Source organism: Sparus aurata, chromosome 24 (genome assembly GCF_900880675.1).
Source record: "Sparus aurata chromosome 24, fSpaAur1.1, whole genome shotgun sequence".
Taxonomy (NCBI): Eukaryota; Metazoa; Chordata; class Actinopteri; order Spariformes; family Sparidae; genus Sparus; species Sparus aurata.
Genome location: NC_044210.1, coordinates 13,133,729 through 13,158,384, shown reverse-complemented (window position 1 = coordinate 13,158,384; position 24,656 = coordinate 13,133,729). Strand labels below are relative to the sequence as shown.

Genomic DNA, 24,656 nt, shown 5'->3' with positions numbered 1-24,656 from the left:
TTATTTTGAGTCGAGTTGTAAAGCCCTCAAAGTCACATTTCTGTCAGTGCACGAGGTGGATTTTCACTTGTTTCCCCTGCCGAACAACTTTGGTCAGGAAGTGTTTCAGGTGCTTGAAGAACAGACGGATTTCCCATTAAAGAGGCAGAACCACGGGGGACAGAGCCTGAAGCAGATGGGAAGACGGTTCCTCCGTCAGATGAGGGCTCAGCTTCTGTACATTCATAGCTTTTTTTTCCTGCAGTGTGATGAACTGGTGGTTACAGAAGATATCCTTTTAACCAAAGGTCACGAGTGTCACAGCAAAAAGTGAGACAGCCGGTGTTTGTGTAGCTCCTCTTGAAATACTGAGCAAGTCTTTTCAGAGTTTACAAGGATTAGTACGTACTGTCAGGGGATGTACGGCTCTATACAATGATGAATACATGTTTTGTATCTTTTCTTATCATCATAGCTGCACCGCAAACTCTGACCATCAACCATCTTTGACTTATTCTGTATAAAAACAGTTTGAATTGATGAGTTGTATGCTAAAAGACACATTTCTTCATTCAAAGGGGTTTTTAATATTTCTCAATATTTAATTTGTAGACTTTCCCACTATCGTTTAAATTACTCTTAGTTGGGAGTCAATCAAGAGGTGGTCAATATTTGGACAGTTGAGGTTGGTTGGTTTGCACGAATCAATCAATAACTAAATTGTTTATATTTATGCAACTATTTCTCTTTGAAATTATGTTTGTTATGTTCTGGTAAAAAGGTGAGGAGTGAGCTTTATTTAACCACAAAAACCAGTAGTATAATGAAAAAGCAAAAGTTCAAACCAGTAAAACCACGAGGAACAGGAAAACCAGAAACATACCATGGGGAAAACACAGGACGACACAATTTGTGATTTCAAATACGTTTTTATAGGAAACGTGATGCTGGCTGGATATCGTCACAAGGAGGGAGTAGGTAATGGTACGTTGCAAACAAAAATGGTCACAGAGCACTGCATTTAAGCCATGCTACCTATAAGTCTTAATTCTAATAAGTCAAAATAATTGTAAGGGTTGGTCAGTAATTGAGTATCTGTATCAGAAGGTGATTCTGGCCCTTGTATACTTGGTTTGATCAAAACTAGACTCCTACTGTTTATTTTGGTAGATATAAGTCACGATTTTAGTGGGAATGGTAATTATTGCATTCAACTTTTATTGAAAATTATAAAAAGATTTTTCGCCAGTCTGTACCAAACAAGCACGTTCCTTTACGTCTGAAAAATATGATTTGGTGGCACATATTTTACATTAATCAAAAAACTGGAGCTCCTCCTCCTTGGGAATATTAATTGTTCAGTCGTTTTTGAAATACTTGAAATTCACTGCATTTGTATGCAACTCTGGAAAAAATGATGAAACTTCGAGTTTGACCTGCTACAATTTGCACCTACTGTATTTCATAGTACAACCAAGTGAGGTTGTACTACAACTGTAGGTAGGAACTGAGGTATAACTGAGGTATGCATAAACTGAGATTCAACCCCTTGCGATGTACGATAGTTGTTCCTGTAATTTCAAAAAGCTGGCAGAGCTGCATGCAAGTGTAAATTGCAGTATGAGGTATTTTTTTTTATATCCTCAAATCATGCCTCTTTTGGACCGAGCAGTAAAAAAATTACAGAGTGTAACGTATAGAAAACTAAAAACCGATCTCAGCTCCTTTTAAAGCTTCTTACATGTGGCATTCAAATCCTTTCCAACTCGCAAGTTATTTTGGGATGTATAGACTAGACAGCAGCGCGACCACAGGAGAGATCGGCCCACGAGAGCACGCAGGACACACACACTGTGAGCGGAGGAAGGTGGACATTATCCAAACTAAAAAAAGGTCTGCCATGAAAAAACATTAGATCTTACAGAAACCACAGAGACATCCCGAAAAAAAAAATAATCCAGAGCATTTTTTCAGGCTTTGAGACAAAAGCTTGTTGCCAAAACAGATGTTTTAGTTGAAGGGAAACATGTTCAGGACAAGATGAAGACTTTTAATCATAGGTCAAGTTTTAGTCAGCAGTTAAAAAAAAAAGAGTCATGTATGCTGATGAAACGTCTACGACAATGATCCTATAATTAGCTTTTTTCCACCCCATTTCCCATGTGACAGGAAGCTGCAGGCCTACAGTGACCTATCAGGTTAACACACACCTTGTCCCGTATTCCCTTACGCACCACCTGCATTATTTAACATTTCACGAGTCCGAAAGAACACTCCCGAATTACCTCCCCGTCATTGCTCAACAGCTCTGAGCTCACCACACACGATGGAGGTGATTTCTGAATAGAGGGAGATATATATTTTTTTTTACCTGGTTTGATACTCATGCATCATTGGAAATGTTCGCAGCAGCCACTAAGAACTTTGTGAAGCAGGTGGGAGACACGGGGAGGTTGATCCCCGTGCCGAGCCTGAGTGAGGCCGACCGCTACCAGCCCCTCAGCCTGGTCATGAGGAAGAGGAAGAGGCACTTCTGGAAGAAGACCAAGTACGCCTCGACCCCCTTCTCACTGAAAGACATCCTGGTAGGGGAGAAAGAGATTACAGCAGGTAAAGTCATGAAACAGACGTCGGAAAAAAAGGATCAACCTGTAAATGAGGTTGAATTTGACTTTGAATGTAGAATTTTCTTAGTTTTATGCCTTTAAGAAGCTTCAGGTCCGGAAAATACGACTCAATGTTTTTTTTTTTATAGTTGCACCTTGCAACGCCTTAAACCAACAAAAAATGTGTGTTTTTAGCATCTCACTAGCAAGGTTAGCCAGTAAGCCAGATTAGCTGGCTACTAAAATGAAGCAAAGCACGAACAAGTCTATCAGCAGTGAGTCAGTGAGTCAGAACTTTACTGCCTGCCTCTGCAACAGTGTACGTCAGTTGCTTTAACTTTCGACAGCTCTTCCAAGCCCAGAAAAAAAGTTTTTGAGCCATAGGATTTATATTCACGTTTAAGATTGGATTACATTTCAGGGAAAGTCCTGCGCTAAAAATGCAACTTAAGAAAAAATATTCAATAATTGGCTAAATGTTCTTCTTCTTCTACTCAAATGCAGAAAAATACTGCTTTAATATTTGTTGTTGGACCTAATTTTAACTTGTAATAATCACAATAATCAGTAAACTCATATGTTTTGCATTTAAATAATTACTTAAGTCACTTGTAATGTGCATTATTTTAATAAATGTACTTATGTTTCACTTGCGCCAGGCGTGTCTTCCTATCAGCTCCTCAACTACGAGGACAAATCAGACGTAGCCCTCAACGGTCGATTAGGAAACCACCTCGTCAACGACGTGGGGTTCAACATCAGCGGGTCAGACTCTGTGGCCGTCAAAGCCTCCTTCGGCATCGTGACCAAACACGAGCTGGAGGTGCCCACCTTACTGCGAGAACTCAACTCCAGGTAACACGACGTGATAGTGCTAACAGCTGCTCAGTGTGCACTCTTATCTTCATCTGCTGGAGGTCAAAGCAACATAATCATCATCGTGTCACTTAAGGCAGATTAGATAAGTGCCATCTCTGCGATGTTTTATTAATAACCAAGTTAAATGATCTATTTTTGATTAATTATTTATCTTTTTTGAAAAGAGAGACGCCGGTATAAGTATCTTAAGAGTCAGCGGTCATGAGCTCATAAATCTATTTATCTCCATAGAAATGTGACATTATATCTCAATTCATGTTCGCTTTCCTTAACAACAGCTATAAGTTGATACCTGACCTCTGACCTCCATGTGACAGAGGGAACGTGAGATGAGGGTTTTCCCCGTAAAGATGAATAAATCATATGTTATTCTACACTGGCATACATAGAGGAGCTACATACATGAAGACAATGCAAGACAATAAATGGACTCTATAGAGTCCATTTATTGTCTTGCATTGTTACATAGACGTTTGACATTAACAGGTGGCAAACTTTAAGGTCTATAGTAGCTGTTGGAAATACTGTTTAGCTTAACTGATATGAAACAAATGACATATGGGCTCAACAACTAACACGTTAGCTTTCTTGACAAGAGTTCAGTAAAAATGTCGTAGCACTGTTACGTCTTTACTTGCAAACAGATAGCTTAGCCAGTTAGCTGAGGAGCAGCTAGCCTGGCTCTGTTTGAAACTAACAACATCCACCTACCAGCACCAAAACGGGCACTGGTGTTAATATTTAATGAATCTGTAGCTACAAAAACTGTCACAACATTAATATTTTTGTAACGTGTTAGCGAGTTTAGTGGTGCTAGTACTTGCTTTCTGTAAGCTTGAGACAGCTAGCTTAGCTCTTAGCAGAGGAGCAGTATAAAGCTAACAAAGGTCAAGTTATGGCACCTCTAAAGATCACTATGTAAGACTGTTATTGATTTCTGTTCAGGAAGGTTGACCTGGATCACTGCCTGGTCCGTCAGTCCAAGGAGAGCGGACGCAGCATACTTTGTGTTGTTGTGGAGAGCATCCGGACCACACGTCAGTGCTCTTTGACAGTCCACGCAGGGATGAGAGGCACTACAATGAGGGTAACACACAAATAAACAATTTAATTTAATGTTGACATTATATTTCATAGTTTTGAAGGTGGAAACATGACAACATTTGTCCACCGGGGGCCTCCAAAATCAACAAAATGTCAAGGTCCATAGCTTTAAATATGAACAGTTTCTCTGACACACTATTCTAGCGACTTGTTTTTCTGTTAATGCTTCAGTTTCAGATCGACGATGGCAGAAATCCCAAGGGTCGAGACAAGGCCATCGTCATCCCGGCTCACACCACCATTGCCTTCAGCATCTGTGAGCTGTTTGTTCGACTAGACGGACGCCTTGGTAAGACGGATACCAACATCATTAACCGTGCTTTCAACTCCTCAAACTGTACTGTACTGTACTGTGATAATGAAAGTGGCAAAATATAAAAGTGAATCAGGCTCCTTGAAATCTACGAAATTGATTAACTTCCACAAGAGTTTCCTACATTGTCAGAAAGCTTTCAGTGGTTCAGAGAGACCCATCAAGGCTACTGGGAAAGACTCCACAAACGACATGTTTCCAGTTGTTTTTAAACCTCTTTGATTTTTACTTGGTATCACAGACACATCTGGTAACATCAGATGTCTGTGTGTGGTGCTAACATACCTTGGGAATGTGGTTGAAAATATAAAAATGACTAAATGAATGTCTCAGTGCTGAAATGTCACAACGTCACCCACAATGATGCCAGATCAATGTTGACTTGCCATCCTAAATGCACCTGAGTTTCATGATAATACCAGTTGTCTAATGGCCAAGTTGTCTGACTTTGGGTCAGAAAGTTCGTGATTGGAATTCTCATTCAGACTTGATGCACGCCTCAGTCAATAATATTTAATTCTCCACAGAAAGGAGCTATGGAGACCTTGAAAATGAGGTCCACTTAATCTCACATGCAAAGCATGAGGTCTACTATTTCAGCTAATTGCCCTCCAAAGAAGCTAACTGCAAGGCCGTCACAACAGAAACACTATGTCCAAAACGGAGACCTCATTTCCACTTCTGTCGCGGACAAACTTTTCAGAAAATGTTGACAGAAACAGCTCATCGCATGGCCGGTTAGCTCAGCTGGTTAGAGCGTGGTGCTAATAACGCCAAGGTCATGGGTTCGACCCCCATACTGGCCAGTACTTTCAATTTAGCTGACTTACACGGTGGCCATACCTCTGCTGGTAAGTAAGTTAGGAGGTGATCAACAACTTCACCCGCCATGATACTCTTTCAATCCCTGCCACATCATGAAAATGCCTCAACTTTTGCCACATTTTAAATTTTTGTTTACTCCAGAAAACCGGACATTTGAGGAGCTCACCCACTCCGACACCTACATGGATGACATGGTGACCGACTACTATGAGAAAGCTGCCAGCATGACAGACGTGTCTACGGCGTACCTGAGGGAAAGCTCTCACACACGGGTCAACCTCCTCAAACACAACATCCCAAAAGGGCCCTGTGCACTCTGCGGCATGGGAAATCAGAAGAGGGAGACTGTTTACGGCTGTGTGGAGTGCTCAACTGGGGGACAGAAATACGTCCGGCTGCATGTGGTGCCTTGTTTTGACCTCTGGCACAAAACGCTGAAGTGCTGAAATTAGAAACTTCACCTTTGAGTGAAATTGTTCTGCTTTCCACAGTTTTGCTGACTCTGACTTTAATCTACTACAAACAAAGAGAGTGATTAAAGTCGACGGTGGCACTTAAAGGATGAGGCGTATGATTATTGTGAAGATTTAAGGCTTCAATCCCTTTATGGTTGAAAACTGTGCCACATGAAAAGTTGTGGGTGCATCAGTTGTGGTTAACACCTGAGGCTCCTCAACACTCCTCACATATCTTATCTTACATATGAGGAGTATTAATACTACAACGATATCTACTCTCAAGGAACTGGAGATAAGTTTATCAGGATGAAAGTTGAGGGTTAGTATTTAAAAATGTGTTTGAAGGTCATGGGTTCGACCCCCATACTGGCCAGTGATTTCAATTTAGGTGGCTAACTGTATGAGAGCTAGGAGGTGCTCAACAACGTCACCCACAATGATGCCAGATCAATGTTGACTTGCCATCCTAAATGCACCTGAGTTTCATGATAATACCAGTTGTCTAATGGCCAAGTTGTCTGACTTTGGGTCAGAAAGTTCGTGATTGGAATTCTCATTCAGACTTGATGCACGCCTCAGTCAATAATATTTAATTCTCCACAGAAAGGAGCTATGGAGACCTTGAAAATGAGGTCCACTTAATCTCACATGCAAAGCATGAGGTCTACTATTTCAGCTAATTGCCCTCCAAAGAAGCTAACTGCAAGGCCGTCACAACAGAAACACTATGTCCAAAACGGAGACCTCATTTCCACTTCTGTCGCGGACAAACTTTTCAGAAAATGTTGACAGAAACAGCTCATCGCATGGCCGGTTAGCTCAGCTGGTTAGAGCGTGGTGCTAATAACGCCAAGGTCATGGGTTCGACCCCCATACTGGCCAGTACTTTCAATTTAGCTGACTTACACGGTGGCCATACCTCTGCTGGTAAGTAAGTTAGGAGGTGATCAACAACTTCACCCGCCATGATGGCACATCGCTGTTGACTCAGCATCCAAAGTGAACCCCAGGGTGACGATTGTTCATGATGAAGTCTGTGACAACAACAGGCACCTCGGAAATAAAGGAGAACAGCTACGAGAAGGTGACCACGTGGCCTAATGGACAAGGCGTCTGACTTCGGATCAGAAGATTGAGGGTTCGAGTCCCTTCGTGGTTGGAATCCTCATTCCGACTTCATGCAACAAGGCAGCTGATTCCCATCTCAACCAAGGGGACCAGCTATAGTATCACCTTGGAAAGTCACAGTTGAGAACTTTTTGTTCGGCACCGAAAGGAGCTATGGGGACCTTGAAAATGAGTCCCACTTAATTTCACATGCAAAGCATGAGGCCTGCCATTGAAGCTAATTGCTCTCCAAAGAAGCCAACTGCAAGGCCGTCACAACAAAAACGCTATGTCTAAAATGGAGCCCTCATTTTCACTTCTGTGGCGGACAAACTTTTCGGAAAACGTTGACAGGAACACCTCATCACATGGCCGGTTAGCTCAGCTGGTTAGAGCGTGGTGCTAATAACGCCAAGGTCATGGGTTCGACCCCCATACTGGCCAGTACTTTCAATTTAGCTGACTTACACTGTGGCCATACCTCTGCTGGTGAGTAAGTTAGGAGGAGATCAACGACTTCACTCACAATGACGGCACATCGTCGTTGACTTGGCATCCAAAGTGAACCCCAGGTTCATGGTTGTTGATGATGAAGTCTGTGACTACCACAGACACGTCAGGAAATAAGGAGAACACAAGCAAGAAGGTGACCACGTGGCCTAATGGAGAAGGCGTCTGACTTCGGATCAGAAGATTGAGGGTTGGAGTCCCTTCGTGGTTGGAATCCTCATTCCGACTTGATGCAACAAGGCCGATGAGGCCAGGGCGACTATCACCTATCACCTTGGAACGTCACAGTCGAGAACCTTTTGTTCTGCACAGACAGGAGTTATGGAGACCTTGAGCATGAGGTCTGCCATTCTAGCTAATTGCTGTCCAAAGAAGCTAACTGCAAGGCTGTCACAACCAAAACACTATGTCCAGAATGGAGCCCTCACATTTTTCAACACTGTGGACATCCCTCTAACCCTAACCCACTTCAATCATAATGACAGCACATTGTCATTGACTTGGCATCCAAAGTGAACCCCAGGTTAACAGTTGTTGATGATGAAGTCTGTGTTTTTAGCACTCCAAGTTAATCACTTTGTCAAAAGACTTTATAAACCTCTCCATTCGAGGTTTTCAAGTTTGAGGTAGTAGACAGTACAGTAGTAAATTGTCAACAGTATTTCAGCTCACTCAAGGCAACTTTAAACCTCCTCAGATGTCATGCTAGATTAGAATAGCTGATTAGAGCATGCTGCTAATAATGCTAAGGTCATTGGTTCAATCCCCATACTGCTCATTACAGCATTTATGATGGTTGGGTGTTGCCATCATAGTATCAAACAGTAATTTGATTTTCAGTATCTATTAGCTGACATGATGTCAACCTCTGGTCAAGACAAGATCCGTTTTCTGAAATAAGATTTTTTTCTTCTTTGTCAGATATTTGTGTAGCTCCAGAGTCCCAGGGAGGGTTTGAGCGTGAGCAGATCAGAGAGCAGATCGGCGGCTTCATCGGTCACTTCTCAATGGGTCGACTGCGCCGCTTCCTGTCTGGAATTGTCTACGGAAACCCCTTCAGAGCAGGTACTCTTTCAATCCCTGCCACATCATGAAAATGCCTCAACTTTTGCCACATTTTAATTTTTGTTTACTCCAGAAAACCGGACATTTGAGGAGCTCACCCACTCCGACACCTACATGGATGACATGGTGACCGACTACTATGAGAAAGCTGCCAGCATGACAGACGTGTCTACGGCGTACCTGAGGGAAAGCTCTCACACACGGGTCAACCTCCTCAAACACAACATCCCAAAAGGGCCCTGTGCACTCTGCGGCATGGGAAATCAGAAGAGGGAGACTGTTTACGGCTGTGTGGAGTGCTCAACTGGGGGACAGAAATACGTCCGGCTGCATGTGGTGCCTTGTTTTGACCTCTGGCACAAAACGCTGAGGTGAAGAAAAGAAGTAATGAAAAACTTTGCTTTGTTGGTGCAAGATACTACAAGTGTAAGTGTTTACCAAGCTGTTTTATGAGGTGTGATTTTAAAATAAAAGTCATGAAAACTGGACTTAGTACTGAATCACTACACCTCAGCCAACACCTAACTGTTCCAGTAAAAGATGCAAAAATAAACCTGATGTTTTCTCTCACTCTGGGTGTAATGTTCAGTGTCGTTTTCAGTTTATTGGCTCAGGCCCATGTCTACACGTGCACTGTACTGTAGCTGTCAGATGCTGAATTATTCAGCAGGGGTATTGGATGATAATGGGCCAGTGGGATCGTGTGAAGGCCGACGGTGGCCTGGTTTAGTTTTGTTCCAAGTGTGTCATTCAGTTTGAGTAGGGTTGTTTTTATTTTCACTGTGTCTCGTGTGTATATACAGAAGTTACATATGCTAGTAAATAGCTCTTACCACTTTTATTACCTTCAAAAAGATTTATATCGAGAATATGCTAAACAGTGGCCACTACGGGCTACAGGAGGCAATTACAGGAAAATGTCTCAATTCATTTTCCTCAATTTCCTGTGAGTTGTTTGCTTTAAAGATATGATAAAATTTAGCAGAACAGGAGCAAAAACAGATAAAGTTAGCACAATTATCTTTTTAACCGTATACAATCACCTGAAACTAAGAATGGCTGTTTTTTTTTTTTTTTTGCTTAGAATGAGCTAATGCTTTCTATAGTAGCACTTTATGCATTTTTAGCGACCACCATAAGAGAAAGGAGGGTGAAGCGAGGGGGATTTTTGTTGGTTGCGATCTGCAATCACAATTCTAGATACCAATAAATCCTACACACAGAAACTTTAATGTCAGTGGGAAAACATCTAGCTAGCTTTAGCCACAGCAAGCTTGCAATCATGCCAGACCAAGAAAGGCAGTTTAGAAGTTACATTGTTACATAGAAGTTACATAATTGCTGTTAAAATAGTTTTTTTTAATTCAAGGTTCCAACACTATAAAAATACTGAAACATTTTTTTTTTTTTTTGCAATAACAGGTTTGACACAAATCAAGCTGCTTTACTTTCTATGAGAACATCCATGCTGCATTTAGCTTTTTATGCTAGCTAAACACTACCCTCCTTCTTCCTCTCTGCTGCCTGCAGCCCTGCCTTTCCTCCCCACAGTGGAACCTGCAGTGTGCACCAGGCTTGGTAACCGTGGTAACAGAGGACGCCTGACAACACAACAACATAAGCCCTGACTGTTCTCTTTCTGACCAATACAACTTAATTACAATGACGAGTACTTCATGCCGATCACTGTAGCTATCCCGAGTAACAAACAATATTCCTCATATTGTGGTACACAGAGTTACCTGGTAATCATTACCTTGTGCAACTTCATGCTGCCTTTCTGAAGCATACGTAACGTTATTTCTCTAAACCAGTTCAACCACTCCAGAGCGTACTGAACACAAACTAACTGCCCAGTCACTTGAAATACACTTTTGCTAACCAGTAGCCATAAAGACAGAGCTAAACACCGGAGTTAGCATACAAGCTAACAAGCGAGATTGACTGCAACATCATACGGCCACATGCTCTATTGCCAGTATTACTGTAACCGCTGCCACCATAGCCTTGTGGTTAAAACATAGAATGAAACATATCGATATATCAAGCAGGGGTCCTTACTTGTCCAGCAGAAAAGCAGCAAACTCTAAATCCCGCATCTCCCTCCAACTCTGAAATGATGTTTTCTCTCTGGCTCGATCGACTTCTTTCTTTTGACACTGCTTTTCATCGTCAGTCTTCTTATTTCTTCTCTTTTACGTGGGAAATGGTGGGGCATTCTTCGGCTCTGTTGTTGTTGTCTGTTCTCCTCCATTGTACTGTTTGGAACGTATCTGACCAGGTAAGAGCAGACCTGCATCCTTTTATACTGTCAGATCATAATGACAATTTTAGCAAATATAACAAAAAATACTTACAGACTATAGCTGCTACTTTAAGTGCCATGCTGTCACCCTCCCTGTCGCCAGAGGGCGCAGTGGTTTGAGCTCGACTCCCCTCAAACCGGATGTGTCAAGTGTCAACAAAATGCAAACACGTGTGGCGTAGCGGTGCAGGAAGAAGCATGTGTCATATAAACCCTTTAAGGAGATATACAAAGAATTAAAAAGAAGATAAATGCGTGGATTTTAAGGAATACTCGCCGAAATGAAGTTTGCTTATAGGGTAAGTACGTCGCTGCTAGCTTACTTGCTACTGTAGCACTGTTAGCATCATCGATCTGCGGCTCGTGTTGAGAGAGAACGTCACGCCAAACTTCATTCAAAAAGTTTTGAACATAATTTGTCATCACGTGTCGTTTAAAGCCAAAAAGCCGCAGAGCACATTTATCACTATTTGTTAAGACGTGTTTCTGTTCAAACTCATATTCGGCTAACATGTATGACACCAAACTGCACTTCTTCACATAGGTTTACCATTCTAAAATGGGCTAATCTTTTATTGTTTTACACTAAAATCATTCATATTTTAAGGACGTTTGACACAATATGTTACAGTTCTGTTGTAAAGTGGTTGAATCATTGTATTCACTGTGTGTACACCGGCTTGTAAGCAAACCACTTCAAAATACAGACATTTTTGAATGCAGTTCAAAACGTTCCCTCCCCATCTGATAACAAGAACATATGAGTGCTATAAAATGTTTTTTTCTTTATCTTTACTGTAGTTTTCCAATCTGCTCGGAGCTGTCTATCGTCAGGGAAATCTGAGTTTCTCCAAAGATGGCAACGCTGTAATCAGTCCGGTTGGAAACAGAGTCTCTATCTTCGATCTGAAAAAGTAAGCCATATGATAATTAATGCCAAATTTACTGTCATTAAAAGCAAAAGCAAAAAACAAACAAACACTGATTTCTGTCCTTCTGTCCTCCAGCAACACATCCGAGACTCTACCTCTCTCCACCACTAAAAACATAACATGTGTGGGTCTCTCACCTGATGGGAATTTAGCAATCGTGGTAGATGAAGGTGAGAAGTTCCACTAATCTGCAGGTTTAAGAGTCTGGCTGCAACAAAAACATCCAAAATCTAAATTACTTCTGTGTTTGTGTCGAACAGATGGTGCAGCTTTGTTGGTCAGTCTCATCACACGAGCAGTTCTTCATCATTTCCACTTTCACAAGCCTGTCAACAGCATCCGCTTCTCACCTGACGGCAGGTAATTAAGTCTCAGTAACCTCTCACAAAACAGTCCCTAAATATATTTAATTTACTGTCATTTATGGCAAAGAAAAGCACTGAATTGTCACTTTTTAGGAGCCTCGACAGGTGAAATAACCTCAGGTGTATTTTTCCTTTTCAGGAAGTTTGTTGTCACGAAGGAGAACGTCGCTCTGATGTACCACGCTCCTGGAAAGAAGCGCGAGTTTAACGCCTTCGTGTTGGACAAGAGCTACTACGGTCCCTACGATGAAACCACCTGCATCGACTGGACAGACGACTCCAAGTGAGTACAATTTGTTTACATCGATCTGTCGCACCAAACTTCATTCGAAAAATGGTCAATTTAATGTCATTACATATAGATGAAGGTAAAACTCATGTAGCACATTAAATACTTTTTTGTTGTGGTGTGTTGGCATTCACACTTAAGTTCGGCTTATCAAACTGCATTTGATTATGCATTTTTATCCATTTAAAGGTGACTCTTCTGTACTTGTTGTCAACTAGAATACGCTATGTTACACTACTGAAGGACCAGCGATTTGACATTTCAATGAAGTCCTAAGTTTACAAGAACAATCAAGAGCATACGGTTACATTATTGTCGTGACATTTTCCTTCAGGTGCTTCGTTGTGGGCAGCAAGGACATGTCAACGTGGGTGTTTGGCGCAGAGCGCTGGGCCAACCTTATTTACTACTCCCTGGGTGGACACAAGGATGTCATCGTGGGCTGTTTCTTTGAGAAGGACAGCCTGGATGTGAGTTTAATTTCGTTTTCCACTAATGTGCTTTAGGCTTCGCACAAGAAAAGTCAAAAACAGTGTTTGTTTATTCATTTTTTCCCTGTGTTGTTAGTTGTACACGGTTAGCCAGGACGGGACGTTGTGTGTCTGGGAGAGCGACACCGAGCTGGACGGCCTCGTCCTGACGAAGACCCGGGAGAAACCCAAGACCCCGAGGCAGGGGGACGAAGAGGAGGAGGAGGATGAGGAGGAAAAGATGGAGGGAGAGGAGGGAGAGGTCATCAGAGGGAAAGTTGAAGCTCCCAAAGGGGAGAAGACCAAAAATGTTCGATACAAACAGAAGAGCAAGTAAGAGATGACATCGTTTATTACCTGTCATATTAAGTTGTATTTAGTTGTGTTTTCGTTTTGTCTTGTTTTCCCTCTGAGCTCTCAGTCAGAGTCGTTCTTTACATTCAGGAGTCCTTCCAAAAACCACCGTACTCTTGACACTCTGAGTGGCAGCCGTCCTGCTCTCCATTAAGCTTTTGGCTTCCCAAACCTGCAGCTTTAAACGTCCCTTGGCTGCTCTAAAACTGTAATCGCGGCATCAGCATTCGTAATGAAAATCAGCTGGTACTGTGCGCTTGAGCCAGAGTTCTTGTAGTCAATTTTTTTCTTTTTAATTACACCTTCAAAGATGTCGTCACCAACAAGGTGCAGAGCGGAGATAAAGACCAAATGACGACAGAAAATGCCGCCCAAGTGCCGAGTTTTAAGTCGATACAAAAGACATCGGCTTTGATTTTAAATTGCCTTTTGACTTCTGCAGCTTAACTTTCTTATTTATTATCTATATATTATTTTTTTCCTGCTCTTGTAGACACTTCTTTAACAAAGAGGGGGATTTTAACAACCTGACAGCGGCCGCCTACCACAAGCCCACTCACATCCTCGTCACGGGTTTCGCGTCAGGAATCTTCCACCTGCACGAGCTGCCGGAGTTTAACCTCATTCACTCCCTCAGGTGAGAGAAACGTTAACTTGCTGTTGAATATTTTTTTTAAATGATTGGTTTCCCATTTAAATAATATTATTTGAATGTTCGTCCTTCCAGTATTTCAGACCAGAGGATCACGTCAGCGTCTATAAACAGCTCTGGAGACTGGATCGGCTTTGGGTGCTCGGGTAAGAATGTCTTCCGTGTGTATTTGTGTTGGTTGTTTGTTTTTGTTTTTGTTGTTTTTTTAATGTAAGTGTTGTTTCAGGGATGGGTCAGCTGCTGGTGTGGGAGTGGCAGAGCGAGTCCTACGTCTTCAAGCAGCAGGGACACTTCAACAACATGGCGTCTCTGGCTTACTCGCCAGACGGACAGTACATCGCCACAGGAGGCGACGATGGAAAAGTGAGTGTTAAATACTTTACACTGCACGCTATTGACACCAAACCAGTTTTTGTAAAACCCTCAAAAACAGTAAATGGTGACCAGTGCAGATTTGTTGCTGTTTCCTGAAAGTATCTGTGTCAGAGATCATACTGTGTTTTTCCTCCACAGGTCAAAGTGTGGAACACCAACAGCGGCCTCTGCTTCGTCACCTTCACCGAACACACCAGCAGCGTCAGCAACGTCACCTTCACCTCCAGCGGCTTCGTCATCGTCAGCGCTTCGCTGGACGGCACGGTCAGAGCGTTCGACCTGCACAGGTGACTTGTAGAGAAGAGGTGAAGGCTGAGCAGCCACGGAGAATATCAATGTGCGTGAGCGTGAACCGTATGTGTGTCTTTTTGTTGATTACAGGTACAGAAACTTCAGGACGTTCACCTCACCCCGGCCGGCGCAGTTCTCCTGCCTGGCAGTAGATGTCAGCGGAGAGCTGGTGAGCGCCGGAGCTCAGGACTCCTTTGAGATCTTCCTGTGGTCCATGCAGACGGGCCGACTGCTGGAGGTAGGATCAGAACTACATTTATTAGTAGCAAAAATATGCGTATTGCTCCGGTGAAATATGATAAAAATGTTCTTCTTCCTGTGATCCACCAGGTCCTCGGCGGCCACGAGGGTCCGGTCAGCTGCCTGTGTTTCAGTCCGGTTCAGTCCATCCTGGCCAGCGCCTCGTGGGATCGCACCGTCCGGCTGTGGGACATGTTGGACAGCTGGCAGGTCAAAGAGACACTTCCCCTCAGCTCTGATGGTAAACGCCGATCCTTAACTAATCTGTTTGTTGATATAACCTGACATTACTGAAATGATTTTAATTATGGAGGGTTAAGGAATTAAACCTAATGTGTTTTTTGTGTTTTTTCCCTCAGGTTTGTCGGTGACGTACCGCCCTGACGGTCAGGAGTTGGCTGTGGCCACTCTGAACGGTGAGATCTCTTTCTGGAACCCACAGACCGCCACACAGACCGGCTCGGTGGCCGGACGCCATGACCTGGAGACGGGTCGCAAAGAGACCGATAAAATCACAGCCAAGCAGTCGGCGAAGGGCAAGTGAGTGAGAGAACTGGAGTTACTCCCTTTTGGTTTTATGTGATGACTCTTTGTGGGCATCGATTCAGGCTGTATTTTATGCTCCAGGTCGTTCACTTCACTGTGCTACTCTGCGGACGGGGAGTCGATGCTGGCGGGAGGACAGTCCAAGTTCGTCTGCATCTACAACGTGAAGGAGCAGATGCTCATGAAGAAGTTTGAGATCTCCTGTAACCTGTCTTTTGACGCCATGGAGGTACGGTCCCGTCTTCAGCTCGGTCACAACCTGTAACTGGACATTGGTGTGTAAGTCGGCGTGCAAGTCCGGCTGTCTGATTCATGTTGTGGTCCTGCGTTACCTGCAGGAGTTCCTGGACCGACGGAAGATGACGGAGTTCGGCAGCCTGGCTCTGGTGGACGAAGGAGCTGGAGATGGAGACGGAGTCAACATCAGCCTCCCTGGAGTCAGGAGAGGTATGACGCTCACTCCAACACTTAAACCAGATACCAGATGGACATTAAGAAATTAGCAGTGGTGGAACGCCGGGCTTGGTTTTCAACAGAAAGGTCTAAACTTCAGGCAGGCTTTGTTTCTTGATGACTTCCTGTCACGTTCCCCTCGTTCTCTGACTTTATTCTCTGTAGTTCTTCACCGTCTTTTTCTGCGTATGTTTACAGGTGATATGAGTTCTCGACACTTCAAGCCAGAGATCAGAGTGACGTCGCTGCGGTTCTCCCCGACTGGTAGGTGACAGAAGCAGCTGAAGTATTAACTCTTGGTTCTTTTAGCTGTATTAGCTTTGTTAGGCGTTAGCTGCGTTAGATCCATTGGTTGCTAACAGCTAACTAGCTTGCCTCCTGCTGATTTCGATGCAGATCCACTTTATCATACTTTTAACATTAAACAGTTGTAGTTTAAATAAGAGGACTGCGATGATATAAAGTGGTTCCATGTTCTCTCAGGTCGCAGCTGGTCGGCCACCACCACCGAGGGCCTGCTGGTCTACTCCCTCGACAGCACTCTGGTCTTTGACCCCTACGACCTGGACCTGGACGTGACGCCGGCCAGCATACGTAAGCAGCTGCGGTTAAAGGACTGGACGTCGGCCATCGTCTTGGCGTTCAGACTGAACGAAAAAGCCCTCAAGCAGGAAGTGCTGGAAACGGTGCCACACGAGGAGAGTGAGTGAATCTCACAACACACTGAATATAAAACTAACGGCTGTGAATTGAATACGTGGCTGATCTGGATTTTTGCGCTTGTCGTTCCAGTTCCTGTAGTTTGCGCCTCTCTTCCTGACATCTACGTGGAGAAGCTTCTGGGCTTCGTGGCGGCGTGTTTGGAGAAGTCGGGTCACCTGCAGTTCTACATGACGTGGGCTCAGAATCTGCTCATGCTGCACGGACAGAAACTCAAGAACAGGTGTGCACCTTCTCCCTTACGACTGTTTATTCACCATGTCTCAGTATATTCGTGACTGACCTGATTATCTTTGCGTGGTGCAGGTCAGGAGCCATACTGCCGACGCTCCAGGCGCTGCAGAAGAGCATCCAGAGACACTTTGACAGCCTCTCAAAACTGTAAGTCAGCGTTTGACCTCAGTGATCCCTCACAAACAACTTCAAACCAAATTTCTGATCAAAAATGTGTGATTTCTTTGCACAGGTGTGACTTTAACAAGTACAACATTCGTTACGCCGTGGCTCTGTCGAAGCAGAGGGGCATCAAGAGAGCAGCTGAGGAGGACGAGGGCGTGGAGGAGGATGATGATGAGGAGGAGGAGGAGCTGTCTGAGGGGATGAGCGAGGCCTCTATTGAGGGAGCAGACATGGTTCTGTAGCCTCAGAGAAGAATAATGGTGGACTGTAAAAGCATATATGTTTGTACTTAAGAAAACATTTTGATTGTAAACTGTTTTTTAATTAAATACATGTAATTGTGCATGTTTGTACCTTTTTATTTCACCTGCATTGAATGCTGGTCAGGGTTGTTTACCATTACATCAAGAATTATAAGACAATTTGGGCAGCACGCTGCAGCAGCATTATAGATGGTTTTAAAATGAATTAACTGACAGACTGCTTACTGAACTTATTTTGCAAGTTTTATCATGAAGTTTTTTTGGGTGCTTGGTGTTATCTGCTCCAGCTATTTCAACTTTTAAAGACTGATATAGTCTTAGTGATGGTCTGAAACGATGTGAAATTGAACGTTTTTATTGAGAAATGTAGAAAATCTAATCCACGACACAGTTGGCAACAAAAAAGGTTGAGCTGAGCTGCAAAAACAAGCTTTTGACCATGTTTTTTCTCTGAAGGTGGCTACACAAAGTATTTACTTAACATTTGGTGCTATTAATGCACCTTTGAAAATGACACTTAAGTCAGTAACTATTGCAATGTCAATTGTAACTGACCTGTGCATCTCCTAGATGGATCTGAAATGTGATTTCCAGGCTTTCACCTCCTAAAAAGTGGTTAATTGTTCAGTTTTTGATTCTTAATCTATGTAAATTTTAGGCATAAACATATGTAAAGTACTCTTAATGAAACCAACACCAGTATTAGAATGAAATATAACAGAGTTAAGCAGCTGTGAAGAGCAAATAATTTGAATTTTCCTTCTGAAATATGAAAATGAGCTGAACCTGAACCGGACTACGTTACCCAGCAGTCCGTGCGGTGGAAGACAGGAAGAGGCGGAGTCTGAGCCAAAATGAGGGAAAATAAGAACATGTCCGAGTCCCCCTCTCAAGCGGGAAAAGAAATACCGGCGAAAAAACAGAAACTAAGCAGTGACGAGAACAGTAATCCCGATTTATCAGGAGACGAGAATGTAAGCAGCTAAAACATCTTGTTTGTTCGGTTAAAAGCGACACATAAGGCGCTTCGAGCGAGTTAGCATCGTGCTAAAGTAGCCGGCCGGCTAAAGTGGTTAGCTAGCAGCTTTGTTCATCTGCACCGGCTAAATTCAAACAGCTGGTCTGAATTAGCTTTAATGACATTAGCTGGTTATCACTTTATTCTGCCCTGAATACACGACACACAGACAGTCTCAGACTTGATTGTGTTCTTTCAGAAAATATGTTCTCTCACGTTCAGACCATCATTCACGTGTAACCTGGGGATTAGCGTTAGCAGCTAGCTAATAGGTGGACAGGGCGTCTTTCCCTGACTAATTTAAGATATAATGTACAGGAGTCAGCTTAAGGGATCATAAGAGGATGTTAAACAAATGAGGGATGTTTTGAAAATTGTGTCAGAGCCATTTTGGTCTCTGTAGCTAACACTATTTACCCCCTGTTGGCACATACAAGCTAGAAAAATGTGTTTTATTTACTGTGATCTATGCTACAGCGGTTGTGAAGACCAAGTGCTGTAAGGTTAGTGTGAAAACAAGACTTTGCAAGACAACACTGGCAAGAAAATGATTGTTTAGCCTGTAAAATTCAATTCAGGTGGTTGATTATGAGTGCTTTTCCTACTAAGATGTTAATCAGCAGTGACTGCCACGTCTGCAAGATACATCCTAAACATCACCTGTGTTGTTTTTTCAATGGCAGGATGATGCTGTCAGTGTTGAAAGTGGGACCAACGCAGAGCGTCCAGACACACCCACCAACACCGCCAACGCTCCGGGCAGAAAGAGCTGGGGAAAGGGCAAATGGAAGTCCAAGAAGTGCAGATATTCTTTTAAATGTGTCAACAGTCTGAGGGTGAGTACACACACCAGCCGTTGCCCAGTACAGTCGCGACTCATGCCTGAATATCCAGCATGTGTGAGATGACTTGTGCTCATTTCGTCCGCTGTATGTTTGTAACAATATCATAATGTTCTCTGCAGGAGGATCACGGTCAGCCGCTGTTTGGAGTTCAGTTTAACTGGCACAGTAAGGAGGGAGACCCGCTGGTGTTCGCCACAGTCGGGAGTAACAGGGTAAGTGATGATGATGATGATGGCAGTTCATATCTTGATATTTCTATTTTTCTGCACAGCATGAAAAACCTTTATGTGATGAGGACTGAATCTCTGTGTTTCAGCTAATCTATACACCAAAATTAATGTCCTGAGTTTTTTCCAGTGCGTACTTAACTAGTGTTATCTTGTCTTCACCAGGTAACTCTGTATGAATGTCACTCTCAGGGAGAAATAAGACTCCTGCAGTCTTATGTCGATGCAGACGTATCCTTTCACTTGTTTTGAAAAGCGTTTTCTTTCCTCAATGTCCATTTGTCACTTAAGCATAATGTCAAGTTCACATAGTAAGTCAAGCTGCTTTTGTCTGACAGAAAAAACAACATAGACATAAGCAATTCCTTGTCAGCTGAGGTCAGCCTTAACAATGACTGGATTGCATTGATCTCATGTTCTGTAAATCATTTGATCGAGATAAAAGCCATACAGTGCACTGCTGACTGCTTTAAAAACAGTAAAACAGATGCATATTTCAGTGTTAAAACTGAGCACAGTCACTGTTTGATCCTCCCATCTAGCATGGAAGTGAGATTCTGTCACATTTTAGAGTGCAAAGATCCCAACCATGAAGGAAAATTCAGGTTAATATGAATTGCTTTACCTACCAAGCTTAGATGAAAGCCCCTAAATGCTTAGTTTGTCCAGTAGAGCTGCACAATGACAGACAAAAGTTGTTGCTAGCATGTAACTGCATATACTTGTAGTATGTTGAAGGAAAGAAATAATGACAACCTTCTTTTAGGAAGCAGAATTGTGTTTTCAAGTTCACTGGGGCAGTTCTTGTTGTATTTTCCTTGACTGAACGTGAAAAAAGGCAGATGAAAACTTCTACACGTGTGCTTGGACCTACGACACCAACACGAGCCACCCACTGTTGGCTGTAGCCGGGTCCCGAGGCATCATCCGGGTCATCAACCACATCACGATGCAGTGCATCAAGGTAAAATTCACACGTCTCCTCTGTGGTTACATTCAACAACACTCAACCTCCACCTGCCTTGAAATGTTTAAAGGAGCCACATCTAATTTTTGCTGTGAGACTGGGGCCATTTTTTATTTATTTTGCTGAGAATGAATAAAAACAACGTAATGTCAACTATTATAACTTTAATTCCAGCATTATGTCGGTCACGGAAACGCCATCAATGAGCTCAAGTTTCATCCGAGGGATCCAAATCTGCTTCTGTCTGTCAGCAAAGGTAAAAAAAACAAAACAACCTACAGTAACCTGCAACAATAAAATCTAACCATGACACAGAAAATCAGTCAGAAGACGGTTAACCATGTTTGTTTTGAGGGTAAATACAAAGCAACGACACAAGAAAACCTTTATGGCTTTGTAAACGTCGTCCATGATTTGTTGCTGCTTCTTTGTGGCTGAAGCTTGTCGATAAAGTGAAAAACATGTAGCCTGCAGCAGGTGTGATCGTCAGGTGCTTCCTAAGAAAGTCATGTGAACATCAGGAGAGTTTAATCTGTTTATTTCATCAGAAGAATGTTGGCTCGGCATGTGGAGCGTTTTGTTAAAGTCACACATTGACGCCACGAAGGTGAACAGCTGCCTCTCCTCGTCTCGTTAAAGGGCATCATGATGTTCAGTGTGAAGGAGCTGCTGCCTCGCTGTCACCACCAACAGCTGCAAGTGATACGTTAATTAGACTGTGAAACGAGAAAGCAATAGAGCGCCACTTGTGTTCAGATAGGCTGTCAGCATAGTGGATGTTTTATGGTGAAACAGTAGGAAAAGCTCAGATGTAGATAATAACACTGATGTCTAAAGTCTGTTTCTTTACACACACTTTCCTTGAAGTTATGGCCTGTAAAATGCAGAATTGCACCAGTTGACTGGCTGGACGTTGTCAGAGATTTCTGATTTAGTGATGTTTTCTGATGAGGTTATAATCTGCTGCTTTCAACAGCTTCCAGTTTCCTGCTGTGTTCATGATGACAAACGTGTAACACGACGAGAAACACCAGAAAGGGAAACTTGGCCAATGTGACAGGACTTAATTGCCTATTTTTAGGAGGTTTACAAGCGTTCAAAATACCTGCGAATATGCTCTAATTCTGGTGTAGAAGTGGTCTAAGTGTTCAACAGGTAGTTGGCAGCTATGTCTGTCTGGTGTTTTGATCCTCAGTAGGTTGTGTATGGTGGGATTTTTAAGCATTTTGAGGCCTGCTGTGACTGGAGATGATGCTTTAAGAGTAGTGAGAGGGACCCAAAACAGTAAAGTTGAGGCCAGACAGCCAAACAATGAGCCAAAAGTCAATAAATACAAATTATAGCAGCTTCAGTCTTTGTCTATAGAATATATAGTCTTTTCCTTTGCTTGATTTAATGACTGGATGTTATTTCTTTGTTTCCTAAGATCACGCCCTTCGTCTATGGAACATACAGACGGACACATTAGTGGCCATATTTGGTGGAGTTGAAGGTCATCGAGATGAAGTCCTGAGTGCTGTGAGTGTCGTTAAGTCAGGTCCTCTGAGAGAAACAAATTCTATTGCTGGATCTGAATGTTTTTCTGTTTTCTCATCCCTCCCCAGGATTTTGATCTCCTGGGTGAAAAGATAATGTCCTGTGGGATGGACCACTCCCTCAAACTCTGGAGAATCAACTCGGAGAGGATGCAGAAAGCCATTCGCGGCTCTTATGAGTACAATCCCTCCAAGACCAACAGGTAAACAAACAAACAAACTGTTTTTAACTGCGTAGACTCTAAGGCTGTCAGATCTTCAGTTTTTAACTCTTTAACTCTGTTTCTTCTTCAGACCGTTTGTCTCACAGAAAATTCACTTCCCTGACTTCTCAACACGAGACATCCACAGAAACTATGTGGACTGCGTGCGGTGGCTGGGAGACCTTATTCTTTCTAAGGCAAGTTAGTCGGTAGTGAAGTGGCTTCAACTTAAACTGTCTTACTTTCTGTACCAGAAAAATATAAACCAAAAATCTAACTTGAAATAATTAATCTTAATATAAAAACTGCCTTTGAAATGAATATGTTTAAATCTAAACACTCTTCTATTTGTATTTTTTGTTTCCCTGCAGTCCTGCGAAAACGCCATTGTCTGCTGGAAACCAGGGAAGATGGAGGACGACATCGATCACATTAAACCCAACGAATCAAATGTGACGATTCTGGGACGCTTCGATTACAGCCAGTGTGACATTTGGTACATGCGCTTCTCCATGGACTTCTGGCAGAAGGTAAAGTCATTTCACTTTTATTTGTGTCTGCACGTCAGGTAATTTTACACCTCATTTTGTACTCATTGAGTATTTTCAGCTGCTGTCATGATCCAGTACAGTGCCGCTTAGATCCGATCCTCGTGCTGATATTTTGTCTTCTATGCTGCCGGTTCACAGATGCTGGCTCTGGGTAACCAGGTGGGGAAGCTTTACGTGTGGGACCTTGAAGTGGAAGATCCTCACAAAGCAAAGTAAGTTAACAACCTCAAATCATAACCAATTAATCACTACTAATACCTGAAGACAGCCAGGACAGCTCCTTTTGTTACTGATTAGGACTGTCAGCTAAATTGCCAAAAATATGAATGTAGTTTGGTGCAAGAATCATGTCAGACTGTTTTGCTGTAAAACAGGTTTAAACATTAAATGGCACCTCAGTGACTCCGTAAAGATGAGTGTAACTTCAGGCAAAATAAACTGTAAAACAACTCGCTCCAGTTTGAACTTTGTGTTGACACACAGGGCGTAGACAAAATAACAGAAACACTAACATAATAAATGTTGAGGCTCATAAAGTTTTATTGGGGTTAGACTGTCAGATGGTTAAGGCCTTCAAATCAACCAATCAGCAGTCCAAAACCAAAAGATAATCTGATAATGAGGATATAAAATGAAGAACAGCGAAAGAAGCGCTGGAACCAGACTAGGTTGACAAAACGAGCAATTTAAGGATGTTGGCTCAGACCTTGAGAGTTGTTTTTGATTTAGTCTGACATTTTATAAACTAAACAAATAATCAGGTAATCATAGAATTCCCCATCAGACGTAGTTGTAGTTAGAATTTAAAAGAATAAACTTTACTGTCAATAAAAGCCTGATAGTTAAAACAAGCAAAAACCTTATGAGGTTCCTGCTGTAGCTAATGGATGATTGTTTCTCATCTCTGCTCCCCAGGTGCATCACGCTGACCCTCCCTAAATGTACATCAGCCATCCGGCAAACGAGCTTCAGCCGCGACAGCAGCATTCTGATCGCCGTGTGCGACGACGCGTCGATTTGGCGTTGGGATCGACAGCGCTGAATCGTTTCAGACTGGAGGTTTTTTTGTTTTTTGTTTCCTGTTGCTTCTTCTTCCCAACCTGCAGCCCCGTTGTACAGATCTACACTGCAAGAAATGTCCGTTTGAACATTTTGGTCTGTTGAGGTGATTCCTTGTGTTGCTCTGGCCAAGGAGGTTGTTTTCATTTCCTGTTTGTCTGCCAGCAGGATTTGTGAAGAAAACACGAGTGAGGATCTTTTTAGTATAATTTCTTTTTTTTTTTTTAGATTAACGTTTTTCATTCTTTGTTCCAAATTGATTGAGTTTATGTTTTAAATTGAATAAACTATAACAGCGTGTCGGAGTTGGTGGAGGTTAAGTGCCTTCTAGCTTCTATGCAGACTCATCAGAGGTAATTAGATCAATCACTCCTATAATCTGCAATCAGGGACGTTTTTCTGCTAATTCCTGACCAGAGGAATTGTCTGTCGGCAGATTTTTGTCACTTCCCAAAAAGAAATCTTTAAGATACAAAAGGATGAAATGACTAACGTTGGACTTTTCTTGCAGTGTTCCATGTTTTATATTCATTTGGTCACACTCAAAAAAAAAAAAGATTTTTGTCTGTTTTTTATTCATTTTGCTACGTTCCTATGCTTCTTTTTTTAACGCCCTCTTGGTTTGCTTTGACGCCTTCCTCCTCTTCCTCCTCCTCCTTCCACACAAACACAGTACACTCAATAAAATGTATTTTGTAAATATATATACTCAAGAGTCAGTTTGTTTGAAGTGGTTTTTAGAAGAAGTTGT

General features: G+C 42.6%; 3 protein-coding genes, 1 long non-coding RNA gene and 5 other non-coding genes across 10 annotated transcripts; 8 read left to right on the top strand and 1 right to left on the bottom strand.

Annotated features, from left to right (window-relative positions):
- Window positions 1-2,276: 2,276 nt before the first annotated feature.
- On the top strand, window positions 2,277-9,384 carry pjvk (pejvakin). The gene is made up of 6 exons (XM_030410405.1): window positions 2,277-2,589; window positions 3,245-3,440; window positions 4,410-4,551; window positions 4,740-4,857; window positions 8,703-8,846; window positions 8,920-9,384. The coding sequence occupies exons 1-6, from the start codon at window positions 2,379-2,381 to the stop codon at window positions 9,219-9,221; spliced, it is 1,113 nt and encodes a 370-aa protein (XP_030266265.1). The 5' UTR covers window positions 2,277-2,378; the 3' UTR covers window positions 9,222-9,384.
- LOC115577363 (uncharacterized) lies at window positions 3,198-11,335 on the bottom strand. 2 transcript variants are annotated; one of them, XR_003983092.1, is made up of 4 exons: window positions 11,204-11,335; window positions 10,908-11,119; window positions 4,420-4,540; window positions 3,198-3,493 (listed from the first exon to the last, which is right to left on the bottom strand). It is a non-coding gene; the product is annotated as an uncharacterized LOC115577363 (long non-coding RNA). The 2 variants fall into 2 exon arrangements; XR_003983091.1 differs by lacking the exon at window positions 3,198-3,493 and having other exon boundaries at window positions 4,167-4,540.
- Window positions 5,614-5,687, top strand: trnai-aau (transfer RNA isoleucine (anticodon AAU)). Its single transcript has one exon. It is a non-coding gene; the product is annotated as a tRNA-Ile (tRNA).
- trnai-aau (transfer RNA isoleucine (anticodon AAU)) lies at window positions 6,973-7,046 on the top strand. The gene has a single exon. It is a non-coding gene; the product is annotated as a tRNA-Ile (tRNA).
- Window positions 7,251-7,323, top strand: trnar-ucg (transfer RNA arginine (anticodon UCG)). The gene has a single exon. It is a non-coding gene; the product is annotated as a tRNA-Arg (tRNA).
- On the top strand, window positions 7,642-7,715 carry trnai-aau (transfer RNA isoleucine (anticodon AAU)). The gene has a single exon. It is a non-coding gene; the product is annotated as a tRNA-Ile (tRNA).
- On the top strand, window positions 7,920-7,992 carry trnar-ucg (transfer RNA arginine (anticodon UCG)). The gene has a single exon. It is a non-coding gene; the product is annotated as a tRNA-Arg (tRNA).
- pwp2h (PWP2 small subunit processome component) lies at window positions 11,263-17,580 on the top strand. Its single transcript, XM_030410404.1, has 21 exons — window positions 11,263-11,450; window positions 11,953-12,065; window positions 12,159-12,253; window positions 12,344-12,443; window positions 12,588-12,731; window positions 13,072-13,207; window positions 13,305-13,540; window positions 14,055-14,198; window positions 14,289-14,359; window positions 14,440-14,576; window positions 14,727-14,875; window positions 14,970-15,117; window positions 15,210-15,360; window positions 15,479-15,659; window positions 15,747-15,894; window positions 16,004-16,112; window positions 16,317-16,382; window positions 16,602-16,820; window positions 16,911-17,061; window positions 17,145-17,219; window positions 17,305-17,580. The coding sequence occupies exons 1-21, from the start codon at window positions 11,433-11,435 to the stop codon at window positions 17,477-17,479; spliced, it is 2,766 nt and encodes a 921-aa protein (XP_030266264.1). The 5' UTR covers window positions 11,263-11,432; the 3' UTR covers window positions 17,480-17,580.
- A 719-nt stretch (window positions 17,581-18,299) lies between these two features.
- Window positions 18,300-24,609, top strand: eed (embryonic ectoderm development). The gene is made up of 12 exons (XM_030410409.1): window positions 18,300-18,474; window positions 19,202-19,354; window positions 19,483-19,575; window positions 19,756-19,821; window positions 20,429-20,554; window positions 20,732-20,813; window positions 21,984-22,075; window positions 22,162-22,295; window positions 22,387-22,492; window positions 22,667-22,825; window positions 22,985-23,058; window positions 23,762-24,609. Exons 1-12 carry the CDS (start codon window positions 18,355-18,357, stop codon window positions 23,886-23,888), a joined length of 1,332 nt encoding a protein of 443 aa, XP_030266269.1. The 5' UTR covers window positions 18,300-18,354; the 3' UTR covers window positions 23,889-24,609.
- The last annotated feature ends 47 nt before the right edge of the window (window positions 24,610-24,656 follow it).

Bases quoted from the DNA above. Each gene is read 5' to 3' on its own strand.
- eed (XM_030410409.1), top strand. From the start codon at position 18,355: ATGAGGGAAAATAAGAACATGTCCGAGTCCCCCTCTCAAGCGGGAAAA. The intron at 19,355-19,482 runs GTGAGTACACAC...TGTTCTCTGCAG, and splicing joins AATGTGTCAACAGTCTGAGG to GAGGATCACGGTCAGCCGCT. The intron at 20,555-20,731 runs GTAAAATTCACA...CTTTAATTCCAG, and splicing joins TCACGATGCAGTGCATCAAG to CATTATGTCGGTCACGGAAA.
- pwp2h (XM_030410404.1), top strand. The intron at 17,062-17,144 runs GTGTGCACCTTC...TGCGTGGTGCAG, and splicing joins GGACAGAAACTCAAGAACAG to GTCAGGAGCCATACTGCCGA. The intron at 17,220-17,304 runs GTAAGTCAGCGT...TTCTTTGCACAG, and splicing joins TTTGACAGCCTCTCAAAACT to GTGTGACTTTAACAAGTACA.
- pjvk (XM_030410405.1), top strand. From the start codon at position 2,379: ATGTTCGCAGCAGCCACTAAGAACTTTGTGAAGCAGGTGGGAGACACG. The intron at 4,552-4,739 runs GTAACACACAAA...TTAATGCTTCAG, and splicing joins TGAGAGGCACTACAATGAGG to TTTCAGATCGACGATGGCAG. The intron at 4,858-8,702 runs GTAAGACGGATA...CTTCTTTGTCAG, and splicing joins TCGACTAGACGGACGCCTTG to ATATTTGTGTAGCTCCAGAG.